The 17,626-nt window shown below is 41.0% G+C and overlaps 1 protein-coding gene across 2 annotated transcripts in view; it reads left to right on the forward strand.

Moving 5' to 3' along the window:
* TNFRSF13B (TNF receptor superfamily member 13B) overlaps positions 1 to 17,626 on the forward strand; it is a 35,561-nt gene that overhangs the window by 6,461 nt on the left and 11,474 nt on the right. The window contains exons 2-3 of one of the 2 annotated variants that reach the window (XM_072597604.1): positions 696 to 836; positions 3,780 to 3,971. In XM_072597604.1, the coding sequence (XP_072453705.1) occupies positions 728 to 836; positions 3,780 to 3,971 (301 nt within the window). In that variant the 5' untranslated portion in view covers positions 696 to 727. The remainder of the gene's footprint in view (positions 1 to 695; positions 837 to 3,779; positions 3,972 to 17,626) is intronic. The other variant, XM_072597605.1, reaches the window with a different exon arrangement.

The raw sequence follows: 17,626 nt of genomic DNA on the forward strand, positions 1-17,626 counted from the left end.
CCCTCTCACCTTCCACACTCCAGCCCAACTGCCTAATGGGCTTTGTGCCATCTCTTGCCCCTGTGACTTTGCACAGGGTGAACCCCATACCTGGAATGGTGTCTCTACCTTTCAGCTCAACCACCAAGCCTTATGGGAGGCCTTTTTCAATCCTTGACCCCATGGTTAGTGCTATCCTCTACCCCAAAATAACTTTGTATATATTTTATATGAACTTAGTGTCCCTGTTGCTTCTTCTTGATAGAATGCAAGTTTATTGAATGTAAGAATGGTTTTGTTTTTCGCTTTTTTCCTCCCATAGCTCCTAACACAATACTGGAACAGGGGAGATTCTTAACAAATACTTCTAATGAATATGCCACCTCCTTCAGGGAGCCTTTCCTGATTCTACTAGCTATCTGTCTTCTCTCCCTCCTAAAGCTATATTCTAGAAAATCCGTTTATATTTCCTATTCCTTCGGGAGATTATAAGCTTCCTGAGGGCAGGAACTTTTTTTTTTTATTTTTGTGTCTTTACCCCTGGTCACAGTTCATTGCCCAAATGCTTAATAAATTAATGCTTATTAGATTGCACAACACTCATCTCAAGAGTTATGAGTGCACAACCTCTTTGAAGTCTCCCTTAGGGGAAGAGTGAACCAAACCACCAAGCTGTGGCCCAGCTAAGTCCTCCTCATCTCTCTTCTGTTTTGCAGCTGTCATCAAGCTTTACCTATGTTGGAGGACCATGAAACGCTGCCTGAAGGAAGAGTATTGGGACTTGCTATTGCACAGCTGTATCCCCTGCCAAAATCTATGCCGCAGATCCAACCACAGGAACTGTGACATGTTTTGCAGTAAGTCCTGGAGAAGGGATCATAGAAGCATAGATTTATGCTTCTTGGAGCATATCTAGTCCATTTTTCTGGATGAGGAAACTGAGGTTCAGAGAGTATAAGTGACTAACCCAAGACTACACAGTTAGTAAGTGACGGAGCTGGAATTTGGACTCTGGTGTGCTGGTCCTGAGGGAGTGGAGGACTGGACTAAGCCCTAGCACAGCCCTCTCTAGACCTGGGCAGCCTCTGCTTGGACACACCAAGCTTACCTTGCTTGGGAACCAGGAGACCTGGGTACTAACCTCTTCACTACAGCTAGCAAGCTTTGTGACCTTAACCTCTCTGGGCCTTAGTTTTCTCCTTTGTGGAATGGAATGAATAGATGAGATGATCCCTATGAGTCCCTACAACTCTGACATCCCATGGTTGTGGGAGACCTGATCAAAGGTTTAAAAACCAAACCAATCAATCAGAAAACATGTCTGTGTGCCAGCCACAAATTGGGGCGGGGTGGGAGACCCTGGGCTCAGACCTAAAAGCAATTCTCAAGAATGTGTAACCAATAATCATTCAACATCTAGCATAGCATTTTTTGTAGAGAAGGCACTAAATCAATCAATCAATTAATTAATTAATTTCCATTCACTCAAATTAGAAGGAGACATCTTTCAATGTTCAGCACTCAGTAAACATTAATTAAAGGCCTAGTGTATACAAAGCACTGTGGAGTACACAGAGGTAAATAACAACCATAATAGTATTAACTGGTGTTTATATAAAGCTTTAAGGTTTTAAAACATTTTACATATGTTGTCCTTGGCTTTCACAATAACCCTCAGAAGTAGGTGCCATTATTATCCCCATTTTACAGATGAGGAAACTGAGACTGAGAGAGGTTAAGTGACATGCCCAGCCTGAGTTAACAAATGTCCAAGGCAGGATTTGAAATTGGCACTTGCAGACTACGGGCCAGTGAGAGCTAGAAGGAACTTTAGACGCCTTTACCAAAATCCCTCACGTCCTTCAGAGTGGGTGTCCCCTCCTCCTTGGCCTTTGGCTTTTCCTGATCCCCTTCTTTTCCCCAGTAGCTGGTTTTTCCTGGAAATTACTTTGTATAGTTAGGGTGTTTTTAAACTTTCTTAAGTGGGTGAATGTTAACTCTCACCTCCTCCTTACATAGAATGTAAACTCTTTGAGAGCAAGCTCATCTTCATTTCTGCCTCTGTATCTCCAGAGACTAGCACAGTGCTTGGCACATAAATCAGTGCTTTTTGGAGGAATGAAGAGAGGCCCAGAAAGAGGGCGGTGACTTAGTACACTTTGTTCTCTATTTCAAAATGTCTTATTACTAAAGTAATAAAGATGAAAGACAATTGTACACATCACCACCTTAGGACAGCTAGCAAAGGCTGTGGCATCATTTAGAATAATTCGGTCTGGGATAGGAGGTAAAAGAGGTCACTGATTCTCTGTGCCTCAGTTTTCCTACTTATTTCTTACTTCCCTACTTATTCCACAGAAAATTAAATGAGACAACAAAGGAGGAGAGATTTAGGAAATAAAGGCATTGTAGGTGAGCTCACTTTACAGCAGATATTATGATGAAAAGCTCTTTATGACAAGAAGATGGTCAAGCTCCCATCAATGGTCACATGTTCATCCAAGAATCGATTCGATAAAGTCAGAACCTCTTAGAGTTTGTTTGTCATGGGTTTTGACCTGATTGACAAGATACCTCAAAGTGGCATCATTAATATTTTGCATATTTTGGTTGCACAGCTGTAGATATTAGATCAATTTACATGATTTGAAAGGAATAGCGAGTTGTCCACAGTAGATCTGCAGTTTCATGTACAATCACCTTTTTTATTGTACTTTGTTATGGAAATACTTGTTTTTTCCATAAATTAAAAATTAAAAAAAAAAGAAATTAGATCAACACACACTCCAAGGAAAAAGTCTATTATAATAATTTATCCACAATATAAAAATCTCCTGGCAGGTAGTGTAGGAGATACTGGAGTGAGGAAGACCTTCATATCTGGTCTCAGATATTTCCTAGCTGTGCAACCCTGGATGCTCTTAATCTTCATTTGCCTCAGTTTTGTCAACTACAAAAAGGGACCATAATAGCCCCCATCTCCCAGGGTTGTTGTGAGGATAAAAATGAGATTGTATTTGTGAAATGTCTGGCACGCAGTAAGTTCTATATAGATGCTTATTCCCTCTCTCCCTCCCTGGTACTCTATTTTTAAAAAATCATCTTCTAGGTTAAAAGATAGGAAATCCTGAGCTCCCTGAGATGTTAAGGAACACAGATAAATCTTCTCCAAACACAGAGGCATTTGCCTTATGGAAGGTTGTGCTTCCCTTTACACCAAAGGATCATAGGAGTACAGCTGGAAAGTCCCTTAAAAATTCTTCAGTCCAGTCCCTCGGTTGTACAGAAGAGAGTGATTGAGGAGGCACCATGTGGTGTCTTCAAGATTTTACAAGCAGCAGGTAGGATTGAAAACCAGGATTCTAATTCATGTCTTCTGACTCCAACTCAGGTACTCTAGGCACATTGTGCGTGAATCATATTTTTGTACGGAAAGAAAGAAAGAAAAAGAGAAAGAGAGAAAGGAAAGAAGAAAGAAAGAAAGAAAAGGAAAGAAAAAAGAAAATTTTAAACTCACTTTTAAAATTTCTTAGTATTAGAGATTTAGAGGTGGCAGGAGCTACAGAGGTCATCTAGACTTACATCCTCAATTTACAGATAAGGAAACTGAGGTCCAGAATGTAAAATGGCTTACCTGAAGGATAAGAGGCTTCTGAAATTTAGAGGGTGGTTTAGAGATTCATGAAACAATCTACTAAGACATGAAGGAGTTGTGGCCTGCTTCAGGGGATGGGATGAGCCTTACCATTTAGCTCTTGAAGAATTGAAACGTTTTCTTTTTGCCAATCTCCATTTGTCAGAGTCTCTGAGGTGCAGCAAGAAACAAGGCAGTTACTATGACCACCTGGTGAAAGAATGCATCAGCTGCTACTCCATCTGTGGACAGCATCCTCAGCAGTGTGCGCACATCTGCCAGAGTAAGAAATCAGATCCTAAGAGAATCAATGTCACTGCAGCACATGGGCATCATTGGATTGTGGATTCTGGGAAAGGTATCAGAGAAGTGGACACTGGGCTTAGGGGGTGGAAGGATCTGGGATCAGAGCCAGGAAAGCACTCCAGCATCAAGGCATTGGGGAGGGTAAGGGTCTGGGTAATCACCAGGTCAGAGGCCAGGTGGATAGAGCAGAACTTGGTGGGCACAAACCCCCACCAAGGCAGAGGAAAAAGGGAGAGTTCAAGTTCAGAGAAACAAAAATGCAATAGGTGAGAGGCAAAACAAACAAACAAACAAACAACTAACTGTACCATTTAGCCCATTTGCAGCAACATTATTTAAACTATTGAAAAATTGGGAAAAACTTAAAATCCCCAAATAGTGATATGATTAAGCAAACAAGAGTTTGAGAAGCAAGCAGAGTTGGGGAATGTGTGGCCTCAAGTCCACATGTGGCCCTCTAGATCCCCAACTGTGGTCCTTTGACTGAATTCAGACTTCACAGAACAAATCCCTTTAATAAAAGGGACTCAGTCAAAAGGCTGAGGACCTAGAAGGCCACATGTGGTCTCAAGGCTGCAGATTCCCCACCTTTGGGGGAGAAGAGCACTGAATTTGAGGGTGAAAGACATTGGTTTGAATCCCAATTTGTCTGTCCTACAGCAAAACATTTAGTCTCTCTGAGGCATGTTTTCTATCCTTAAATTTAATTTTATTATTTCTTCAGTTAACAAGCAACTTATATACTTTCCCTAGCCCTCCTCCAATTAAATAATAATTTTTTTAAAAAACCCTTCATAAAAAATATTCATATTCAAACAAAATAAATTCCCACACTGACTATGTCCAAAAATGTATTTCTCTTTCTATACCTTATGCCCATCACCCTTCTGTCAGGAGTTGGGTACCATGCTTCATCATGGATCCTCTGGAGGTATGGTTGATCATTACGTTGATCAGAGTTCTAAAGTCTTTTCAAATAGTTTTTCTTTATAATTTTTTGTCATTGTATAAATCATTTTTCTAGTTCTGCTTACTTTACTTTGAATCAGTTCATAGTAACCTTTCCTCTGAAATTATTCATTTATTTCTCCCTGTCTTACAGTGCAAAAAATATTCATTGCATTCATATGCCATAGGTTGTGTTTGTCCTTCCGTTCTCAAAGAGGACCATGACATCAGGGAAATGATGGCATGACTCGCAGTTGACTTTGATTTGAGTGAATGAGGGCTGTGCAAAGTCACTAGACTCACTTTCTTTCTGGGAACCATCTGGATCCAGTGATCAGATATTCATCAGGATGACTGGAGATGGTCCAGGATGGAATGGGAGAACCTGGCATGTGCCATAATTTGTCAGCCAGTTGAAGGGTACCCACTTTGTTTTCAGTTCTTTGCTACAACAAAAAGTGCTCCTATGAATATATGTACACATTGGGTCCTTCCTTTTGTCTCTTCACAGTTGATGCTAGCAATGGCCCAACTAGGACACAATGAATTTTAAGAACTTTTAAAATGGTGAAGGCCTTTGTGCACTTAGTCTAAAGTCTATGTTTGATCAATTCCATTACAATATCTAGGCTCTGTTCTCACCTAGTTCGCTTTGTCTGATGAATTGTTCTTACCTGACAAAGGTGTCAGGGTGAGGCATCTTGTCATTTGCTTTAAGTGGAGGAGGGTGATTGCATTAATTGACTCATTCAGCCTCATACATACAAAGGAGATAGAAAATTATTCTGGGGGAGATAGAATGTCTATAGGGGTGCTAGCACCTAGAAGACATCAGAATCAGCTTCCTGTAGGGAGAAGCCCTTGCGCTGAGCTTTGAAGGCAAGTAGGGATTCTAGGAGGAAAGTCTGAGGATGGAGTGTGTTCTAGGTACCTGGTGCTTGTGTGAAGGTATGAGTGTATGAGGAATAGCGAGAAGGCTGGTATGATTAGAATGTAGAGTATAATTAATCTGGAAAAGTAGTCTGGGACCAGCTTGTAAAAGGCTTTAAAAGCCAAATGGAGGACTTTGTATTTTATCTTAGAGGTAGTGGGGGGAAAACTGAAACTTCTTGAATAGGAGAGTAACATGGTCACAAATGGCTCTAGGAGCATCATTTGGCAGCCACATGGAGAATGGATTGGAGAGGGGAGACACCGTAGGTAGGGAGTCAGATCAGAAGTTACTGCAATTGTCTAAACAAAATGTCCTACGAGCCTCAAGAAGGATGGTGATTACATGAGCGAAGAGAAATGAGGTAGACCCGAGAGATCTCAGGGAGGTGGGGTCAATAAGATTTTGCAACTGATCGGTCACGATGGGGAGATATGTGAGAGTGATGAGTCAAGGATGACTCTGGCGTGAAGAACCTGAATCATTGAAAGAATGGCAATATATACTCTCAACACCAGTAGGAAGGGTAAGAAGATGGAGTCCTTTTAGTGGCACAGAGGATAGAGCATTGAACTTGGAGTTGAGGAAGACTTGAGTTTGAATCCAGCCCTAGACACTTTTTGTTTGTGGGACCTTGGACAAATCACTTAATCTCTGTGTGCCTCTGTTTCCTCATCTGTAAAATGAGGATAATTATAGTACCTGCTTCTCAGGATTACTGTGAGGCCCCAGTAAGACAATGTTTGCAATGTGCCATGTGAACCTTAAAGAGTGACAAAAATGTTGACTGTTATTATTATTATAGGAAGAGGATAGAGAGGATAATAACTTCTGTTAAGGACAAGTAGAGTTTGAGAGGACTATAAGGCATCCAATTGGAAATGGCCCATAGGCAATTGGTGATGTGAAATTAGCCCCCAGGAGAGGCTATAGATCTGGTGTTAATATGATAAAGATGACAATAGATGTGATCATTGAGACAGAGCATATATGTATACATAGAGAGAGGGACAGGGAGAGGGAGAGGGAGAGGGAGAGAGAGAGAGAGAGAGAGCCCAAGACAAAGTCCTAGAGTTTGCCTGTACCAAGGGGATGGTGATGGTGATCCAAAAAATGAGATTGAAAAGGAGAACTCAGATGGGTGGGAGGAGAACAGGGAGAAAAGGTAGTGCTGTGATAACCCAAGCAGGACAGAGAATCTAGGCAGGAGGAGGTGGTCATCAACAGTGTGAGAAACACACCATTCTCATGGAAAGACCTCCAAAACAGAGTGAGTAGAAGAAGGTGGTTTATTTTACATGTCCTGGGATGTAGGTGCTTCTCACAAAGAACATACACACAGTACAGAAGCAAAAACAGATTTAAATACCATTAGGGTGGTTATACTTCCTCTCAGAGTGTATCGCCAAGGCAATATTCACAGCACTGGTGGTGAATATGAATATGCCAGAGTAGTTCTGAATCACAAAGTATAACAGGCTGTCTATATAGAAGGCAGAAGAAAAACATTTATTCAGACACTAGAAAAAGCCAAATCCCAAAACCAGAAAGTCAAATCCTTCATAATAGCCAAGAGGTCAATACACATTAGTACTGTAGGGGACAAAGCCATTCCCAAGCCTCCCCAAAGCGCTGGGGCCTTCCCACAAACAAACAAATACTCAGAAGGCTAGTTGTGGTTGCTCGCCTGTGTCCTCTCTCACTCTGCACCCTAACTGCTCTCACCAACTTCCTCCCACCTCTGTTCCACCCTTCCTATTCTACCTGTTCAGCACATGTGACTTATGTTTTCATGTGATTTAAGTAGGTCACATAGGTCTATTAATGATTGGGAAAGATCTTCCCATTTAAATTAACCATTACACAGAGTCAGGATTGGTCCAGACTCCTCAGGGTTACAATTTTTCTGACACTCCCATTATATGCATGTTTCCCCTCCCACATCATGGGATCCATGTTCAGGAAGTGGAGGGATAATTTTATTTGGAGTGTGTCAGTTAATAAGCATGAAGGTTATTAGGTGTTTGCAGATGCAAGAGAACTTTGTCCCTTGTTTGAACTCTCAGAGTTTGAGGCGCTGTCACATCCCAGCCTCTAGCTCCTGTTTCAGACAGGATATACCTTATCCATAGATTGAGTAAGGGGAAGCCCAAGGCCACGGTGTTCCCTCCACATAGTGCTGTGGAAGCAGAACCATGGAATCCCTTTCTCACAACAGTGTCAAATACTATGGACAGAAGGATAAGAGGTGAGAAAAGGACCTCTGGTCACTAAGAGATCATAGACAACCTTGGACAGAGTAGTTTCAGTTGAGAGATCAAGTTCAAAGCCAGATTCCAAAGGGTTAAGAAATTAATGAAGGTCCAAAAGTGGGGGACAGGGAGTGTGGATGACTTTTTTTTAGAGTTTGGTAATGACTTTAAGGAGACAAGGGCAGCTAGATGATGTAGTGGATAGAAAGTCCAGCCTGGAGTTGGGAAGATTCATCTTTCTGAGTTCAAATCTAGTCTCAGATACTTACCAGCTATATGACCCTAGGTAAATTACTTAACCCTGTTTGCCTCAGTTTCCTCATCTGCCAAATGATCTGGAGAAACAAATGGCAAACCACTCTATCTTTGCTAAGAAAGTCCCAGATGGGGTCACAAAGAGTCAGACATAAAGCAGATATACATGTAGCTTGCCGAAGATGATAAAATTTGTCATGCAAATGAAATTAAATCATGGGAAGAAAAAATGCTTGGAATTGGATGGGAAGATCTTTTACATTTTAGGAAGCTAAAAGCCCAAATTGGAAAACATACTGAAGACATCTATAGATGTTTGCATCTTCATAGTGAATGTGATAAATAATCAAGGACTCAGGTCTGTCACTACACAGGACCATGGCAAAATGCCTAAGAATGATGATGGTGAACATTTTATATTAATCTCTTTTTAACACATGGACTTCAGCCAGTATGCTAACATATTTTGTATCAGCATCTAGTTATAGATACTCTGCTGGTACGGACTCAGTCTAAATTTAGAAAGAATTTGCTTTTGGAACTGCTGAATACTAAAAAAAAAAAATTATCTAGGTGTAGGAGGGATTAATTCTATCCTTAGATAAAGGTAAATCAAAACTGAAATATTTTTAATACTGGATGATAAGAAAGTATTCTTGTTTCCTAATGAGGAAACAAGCATTTGATTTTCTCAAATTGTCTTAAATTATAAAAGCCACAGTGGTCTAAGCTATAGTGTACTTTTAAAGAATTGAGGAACTGACCTAGGTAAATTTCAACACCCCAGCAAGTTCTAACACTTACGTAATACTAGATCATGTGGTATTCAGAGATGACAAGAGGACACACATATAACTGCTGACTTCATTTATGACTTTTTAAAAAACTACTGAAGAATTTTTAAATGTTTCCAGCCATCCTTTTTTTTTTTGCAAAGCAAAAAGAGTATGTCAGCTCTGTGCACATTGGTGTTTGTATCACAGAGAATAAAATCTTCTAATCCATTCTAAAACAACAAAAAATAGTCAGATATGATTGAAATGACTGAGCAAAAACAATGAATAAGGAGACATATCAGATGATAGTTTAAGAGGATGATAGAATTGCACTGAAGTTTTTAGAAGGCAGAAGGGAAATAGTCATTGGATAAGGAAAAATAAAAAATGAGAGAGGAGCTCGATCACCAGAGTATCCAAATATAATAGTGAGGGTTGGGATAGAGACGTAGGTCAAGTGATGTGTCCAAAATGGCACTGATAGTAACAGTGCTGGGATTCCAACCTCATCTTATGATTTCTTGTCCAATGCTCTCTCCACTAAGCCTCACTGCCCCCTGGAGAATCACGTTCAGCTCAGGGTACCACATTTTAAGAAGGACATTAACATACTGGAGTTTGTCCAAAGGTTGATCTGAATCAATCAATCAATTAACATTTATTAAGCACCTGATATAGCCGAGGCACTGTGCTAAGCACTGGGGATAGAAAAAGAGGCAAAAACCAGTCCTTGACCTCAAAGAGCTTATAATCTACAATGGGGGAGACAAGAGAGAAAAAAATAGATGTAAAGCAAGCTATGTACAGGATAAATAGGAAATAAGTAACAGAGGGAAGGCACTGGAATTGAGAGGGAATGGGAAAAGCTTCTTGTAGAAGATGGGAATTTTGTTGGGACTTAAAGGGAGGTCAGCAGTCGGACTGGAGAAGGGAGAATGGTATCGGCGTAAAGGACAGCCAGTGAAAATTCCTGGAGCCAAGAGATAGAGCATATGATAAAGGACTGGAATTCATACCATATTCATTTCCATTCAATAAATTTTCATTATATACCAAGCACTGGGCTAGGTGAGGGAAATATAAAGGCAAAATATAAAAGTCACTGCCCTCAAGGACCTTACATTCTGCTCAAGCTGGAGGGAATAAAATGTACATGCAAAGAAATACAGAATAAGGAAAATTGAGGAGACAGAAAATAGTACGAATTGGGGGAGAGGGAAATCAGGGAAGATTTCATGGAAGTGGAGACATAAGCTTAGATTGGAAGAAAAATAAGAATTCAGAGTGGCAGAAATGAAGACTTGCATTCCAGCCACGGGACATCATCGAGTGCAAACACGTAGGATGGAACGTTGACTCTGGAGTACACAGTATATTCCATTTGTACTAGAATGTGGAATTGTGGGAAGGAACAACAGGAAATAAGTCTAGGCAGGCAGGTCAGAGCCAGAATGTAGAAGCCTCTAAGTACCAGGCTATGGGATTTATATTTTATTCCCAAGGCAATAGGGAACCCCATTTTTTTTTGAGTAAGGGAGTAATATGGGCAGGCCTGTTCCTCAGAAAGATGGATTTGATATCTATATGATGGGTAGATGGGAAAGACACCAAGAGGGAGGGATTATGGCTGTGTAAGAGAGGCATGAAGACCTGAACTAGGAAGAACAAAAAGAAGTAATTGGAGGAACCAGGGCTGGTTATTAAGGAGAAGAGAAGTGTTATGGTTGGTCATGGTTGCACTCCTCCCATGTTTGGCAAGGCTGTTGGGCGGAATAAAAATTGGACTTTTTCTGCTTATTTCTTAGACACCAAGACTAGATGCAGGGGGAGGCTTCAACTGGGGCCAAAGAACAACTGGGGCCGTATAAAAGCAGGGAAAGGATCTTGGGGAAGGAGTGAGTTTCTCATTACTGGAGATTATCAACAGGAAGCTGGGTTGGGCATTCCTCAGAGGTATTATGGAGAAAGGTCCTGTTCAGGTATGGGCAAGGCATAGGCTCATAAATTAGAACAGGACCATCAGAAACCATGGTGTCTAAACTCCCCATTTTACAGATGAGGAAACTGAGGCCCAGACTTTCAGATCAGAACTCTATCCCCTATGTCATTCTGCTTCTCTTGTGTGTGTGTGTGTGTGTGTGTGTGAAGTTACTTAAGATTATTTATTTATTTTTAATACAAAGCAGTAGCTACAGTCCTGGACCTAGAATGAGGAGGATGTTGTTTGATCATTTTCATTGTGTCTGATTCTTCATGACCCTATTTAGGGTTTTCTTGGCAAAGATACTGGAGTGGTTTGCCGTTTCTTTCTCCAACTCATTTAACATATAAGGAAACTGAGGCAAACAAGGTTAAGTGACCAACCCAGGGTCATATAACTGGTACATGTCTGAGGCTGGATTTGAACTCATGAAGATGAACCTTTCTGATTCTAAACCCAGTGCTCTATCCTAGCTGCCCCAAAGTCAGGAGGACCTCAGCTCAAATACAACCTTGGATACTTGCTGGTTGTGTAATCCTGAGCAAGTCACTTAGCTTCATTCTGCCTCAGTTTCCTCATCTATAAAATGAAGATAATAATAACACCTACCTCCTAGAGTCATGAGGCTCCAAAGAGATATTATTAGTAAAGCTCTTTTCTAGCCTTGAAGTGCTATATAGATGCTATCTACTTATAATAATAAGGTTATTGTCATAAGAAAAAGTCCCGGTCAAGCAGATCTTCAGAAGTTTGAAAACATAAAGCAAAGCATAACCCAGAAGCACTCAGCTAACGTACGTAAAGGTTGCCTCAGAGAAAGGGGTTACCGTTACCTTATAAAAGCTTCCTGTTTGGGGATTTTGGGTAGCTTGGGGCCTGCCCACTAGAGACATTAGAAGCAATAATCTGGGATCAGTAGAAAGCTGAGTAAACTCCTGTCAATAGATGGATCAGGACCCTAGACAGATGCTCACTACAATCAAGCTGTGTGATCTACCCTCTCTGGTCTCTGGGCCCCTTGACCATAAAATAAGGTGGTTAAATTGGCTGCCCTCCAAGGCCCCTGTCAGCTTTAAATCCATGATCTGTGATGCCATGAAAAAGGTGCCAGGTAGAATGGTCCCCTCAACTGTGATTCATTCATTTATTTGTACTTTCACCAACGTTAAGTGATTACTTTGTTGAAGGCCTAAGTGTAGGAGCAGATGGCAGACACCATGTACCATGTTCTTTTGATAAAGCACCTTTTCCCACAGAGTTCGGATTTCTTATTAGAATTAGTTAGTTGGGGGTACGGTATCAATACATGGTGCAGTAGTTTTGGATTCAGAGATCTGAGTTCAAATTCCAGCTCTGACACTCACCAGCTATTTAGCCATGGCCAAGTCAATGAGTTTTGGCTTCCTCCTCTGTAAAATAGGGATTATGAGATGTGGAGTGATAATGGTATAGTGGAGAGAATGCTGGCTTCACGGTCAGGAAGGCCTGGGATGCCATCTTGCCTCAGACACATTCTGGGTATAATGCCCTGGGTAAGTTGTTTAAACCTCTTAGTCCCCCAAGTCATTCAACAAGACTGTAAGTTGCATAAGTGAAGGGAATTTCCTTGCTGGGAGTTCCCTAAATCCATTGCTCAATGAACAAGTAGTTATTACATATTTATTATCTGGAAGACACTGGATAGAAAGAATGATAGAAGATAGCTAGGTGGTACAGTGGGCCCTGAAGTCAGGAGGACCTGAGTTCAAATCCATCCTCAGATATTTACTAGCCATGTGACTTTGGGCAAGTCACTTAACCCTGATTGCCTTCAAAAATAAGGTAAAGAAAAACAATTTTTTAAAAAGAATGGTAAAAGTTGCCTCTGCCCTCAAGTAGCCTATATTTTAATGGCACATGGATGAAACTAAAGCTCAACCCCACAACAGGGAAAATATTACCTGCACCACTAACCTTACTTGTTTGGAGGAAAGAGCTTTGTAAACATTTAGGCAGATAGAAATATGACTTATTATTATTATTAATAAGGATGGAGGCTGAAACTGGGTAGGCTGACTGAAGGGGATCCACAAGGTGATTTAGAATGGCCCAGTGAATAACTTGGAGAGGTATGCCCACAGTGGGCAGCTTATGCCCCCTAGCCTCCTCTTCCCTTGATCATCTATGAACACGTTGGGTTTTCCCAAGTGCCTAGATTACTAGATGTCCAAGACTCAAAGGCGATTATTTCCCCCAGACTAACCCATTGCCAAAGAATTTAGCCAAAGGGATAATTTCAGTTTGGGAGGTACCTCACTTCCTCTAATGTTACCCCAACACCTCCAGTTCCTGTTTCCCTCACTTCCCTCCCAAACTATAGCCAGGGATGAAAAGAGACTAGTCCCTGGCTACAAAACTTTGGAAAGGCTGGAAACCTTCATCCATGCTAGGGATTTAGGACAGCCCCCTAAATCCTCCGATGCCTCCCGTTGCTCCCTTTGCAGAGAAAAAGACTCTTTGGGAAGGGAAACAAAGATTAATAGGGGTTCTGTAAATAGAAGAGTGCTATTGATTTAAAACAAACAAGCCAGCCTACAGCATCAAAGAAAAATGAATGAGAAGAGGAGGGAGAACAGAAGCAACTCTTCTCCCTTTCAATTCTTCTCATCCCCCTGGAATGAATGAAAATTCCTGAGAAACCCAGTTTCTGGATAAGTAATGATCAATTTCTCAATTATAGCTAGCAAATAATCAATAAATTCAGGCCAGTGGTTTTTCTTGGCAACCGAAGATGGCCCCTGGAGGCCACTTGAATGGTTAAATAACTTGGGGAAAAGAGTGGCACCTGATGGGTGGAAATCAACTCTAATTGGTTAACATAATGAGAGAATGAATATTATAATGAAAGACGGGCATTATTCTAATGAGGGGCTGGGGGGATGTGACTCTGATCATGTCATTCTTGGACAAAGAGATTCATCTTTACCCAGACCACACCAGCCTAGGGCAATCCACACCAAGGATCTATTATTCTCTACCTCAGTCCTCAGGAAGTAGAACACAATGGGCTGAGTGGGGTGAATTCTTTGGACAAGGTCAGAAACATCCTTGAGAGACTGGGCTTTGAATGAGAGGAAGTGGGTCCCATATATAATAGTGGTTATTAATATGATAAGAAAATAACCATTTTTCTCACTCTCTATGCCAATTGTTGTTACAGAAGTTAATTACTGAGTTGCTGCAACTCCATTCAATGAGCATTTATTAAACTCTTGTTATGTAGAGGGCAGTCACTGGGCTAGGTGCTGGGGATATCAAGAAAGAAATATGAACTTTTCCACCCTCAAGGGGCTTACGTTCTTGGGGGAGGGAGAAATGACATGTACATGGATAAGAATGATAGGTACACAGATGAGTAATGTCAGCCTGGAAGCTTGATGAAATAGGCAAACAGGCTAGGTGATACATAAAGTCATATTGTTTATTCTCTTACAGCTAGCAGATTTGTGCTTGCACAGAGTCAAAAACTAAGTTTTGACCATCTGATAAAAGATGGCCACCCTTAAATATGTTTTAGAACAATCCTGACTGAGTCTCTATGTCAATCAAATTTATGATCTCCATATATGTTTAACTATATTATGAGAAAGGAATTTTCTTAATTGATTAGGTGGTAAATACAATAAGATAAGAGAGCTGGCAAAGAATCGATTGAAATTGTGACCCAGGATATCTGTGTTTTCTTTACCATTAACATGCATAACGTAGTATATGCCCATACAATATTAAGATAAGAAAAAGTCCCATTATTCAAGATAGTGTCTTGGGTTCAGAGTCTCATCCTTAATGGCCTTAAACAGAAAAAAAAAATGCTCTTAAGTCAGCCCCATCTGGCTGCATTAACATAGGAAGAGGTATTCTCTGAGTTTATTCAGAGACAAAGGGATACCTGTTAGGTCCAAGCTCTTCTTCTGGTTGATTAGTTCAGACTCTGGCCCTTATGGAGGTTCAAATGATATTAAATGATTAATCAATAAATATAAAGACATTTGAGCTGTGAGAGAATCTTTAATTACTGGGGGTATCAGGAAAGACCTCTTACGGGACCTGGCCTTTGTGCTGAACCCTGTAGGAAGCTGGGAATTCCAAGAGTTGGAACTAAGAAGGAACTGCCTTCCAGGCCAGGTGGAAGGCTGAATTGGGGAGAAGCAGGTAGGCCTAGTTGGCTGGAATGTAGAGTAAAGGAAGGGAAATATAATATGACATGTCTGGAAAGGTAAATGGGAGTCCAATTGTGGAAAGCTTTTAATGCCAGGCTGAGCAGTTTGTTCTTTATCCCAGGGGCAATAGGGAGCCACTGAGGATTTTTTTTTAGTATGGGAGTGATGCAGTTAAATTTGTATTTTAGTAATATTATTTTGGCAGCTGTGTGGAAGATTCATTAGAGAAGGGAGAGACTGGCTGGAAGCAGAGACCCCAACTAAGAAACTATTATTTAAATAAAGAGAAAGAAAGAAACTATTGTACCACTATTGGCAAAAGATAAAAAAAGCCTTTGGAAATGGAGGGAAGGGGGTGGGTGTAAAGACATATTGTTGAGATAGAATCCACATGGTTTGGCAATTGATTGAATATTTCTTATAAGCCAGCTAGGTGGTACCATGGATGGAGCACTGGGTCTGGTGTCAGGAAGACCAGAATTCAAATCCTGCCTCCAACACTAGATATGTAGCCCTGGGAAAATTACTTAACTACTGTGTCTGCCTCAGTTTCCTCATCTGTAAAATGGGGATAACAATAGCACTTATCTTCTAGAGTTGTCATGAGGATCAAATGAGAAAATACTTGTCAAGTGTTTTGCAAACCACAAATAGTTTTATAAATACTAGCTATACGGGGAGGGGGGAGGTAATGGAGAAGGAAGAGTCAAGGATGACTTGAAGGTTATGAACCTGAGTGAATGGAAGGCTGGTGGTGCCTTCATCTGAAATAAGGAAATCTAGAGAAAGAGTGAATTAGGAGTAAAGAGAGTGAACATAATGAGTTCCTTTTCAGACTTACTAAGTTTGATGTTGGTACTACATACAATGTGATACATCTAGCCAAGAGATTAGAATTATATGAGACCAAAGTTATAGAGCAGCTAGGTAGTACAATGGATAGAGTACCAGGTCTGGAATCAGAAGACCTGAGTTCAAATCCAGCCTTAGACACTTATTAGCTGGGCTAGTCATTTAACTCTGTTTGTCTCAGTTTCCTCATCTGTAAAATGAGCTGTAGAAAGCAAAGACAAACCACTCCAGTACCTTTGCCAAGAAAACCCCAGATAGGATTATGAAGAGTCAGAAATGACTGAACAACCTACAAAGCTGTATGGCAAAGGTTGTATAGTTAATATGTTGAAATGGAAGAAGTTCTGTCGTGAGGTCTGGAGACCCAAGTTTGAATCTCTGTTCTCATTTATTACCTGGTTGACTTTGGGCAGATTGCATCTCCTTTGCTGGGGCTCAGTTTTCTCATCTGTAAAATGGGTTGGACTCTATGACTTAAAAAGTCTTTTCCATCACCAAATCTCTGATCCTTGGGTGCGTATGGATAATAATAGCAATCTACCATGGAGAGGACATGAGTCCCAGCAAAATTATCTTTTCCCTGATTCCATCTTTTTCCTTTTCTCAGTACTGTTTGAACCCCAGGCCTTTTTTAGGGGGAAGGGGAGGGTCCAAAGCCTTAGTCTGAACAGCTGCTCTCTTTCCATTTCACTCTCTTTCTTATGAAGCTTTAGAGAGCAGGTCTCTAGTAGGGAAGCCAACTGGGGTTGTAAACAGGAAGTTTGGGGGCTACCGGCTGCCCCCTCTGGCTTAGGTGTGGTCGTGTTTGAAGTCAGGGAAGGACTAAGTGTTGTCTGAAAGTTCCAGGGGTAAGATTCTATCACATGGTAGTCACATCTTTTTTTAGAAAAAGGTTTAGAAATTGGTTCTCCTTCTGACTACCTTGTTAATTCCTCTACAAATCTGTCCTGCCCTGGCCACAGTTCCAGAGTTCCATTGCTCTGTGGGTTACGTTGGCTATTCTCAGTCCCACTTGGAGAGGGAAAGTTCCCTTGCCTTATGCCCCAAGGTAGGGAATGAATGAATACCCAGGGTCATGCCTAGGATGCTGGCACACATAAGTAACCTGCATGATTGCTTTCCATTCCACACTGGGCCCTGACTCAGGGAGGTGACCAGAAGGTAAATATGAGTCGTGAGCCTGATATACAAAGAATAACTTCTACTCCCAGTTTTTCCCACTCTCAGTATCAAGGCAAATAGAGTAGGAATTTATGTCCCTGTCACTTGTCACATAACCCTTTCTTTCCCCATGAAGGGTTGCCCTTGTTGATCATAATTTATAACTTATAGGCAGGTTGTACCTGAACTCAGGAAGATCTGAACTGAAATCCAAACTCAGCTGTGTGATCCTGGGCAAGTTACTTAACCTCTGCCTGCCTTCGTCATCTGTGAATTGGGAATAATGATAGTGCTTACCTGCCAGGGTTGAATGAGGCTAAGTGCCTCATTGGATAAAATAAAAGTAGTGAGG

Source organism: Notamacropus eugenii, chromosome 3, assembly GCF_028372415.1.
Source record: "Notamacropus eugenii isolate mMacEug1 chromosome 3, mMacEug1.pri_v2, whole genome shotgun sequence".
Taxonomy (NCBI): Eukaryota; Metazoa; Chordata; class Mammalia; order Diprotodontia; family Macropodidae; genus Notamacropus; species Notamacropus eugenii.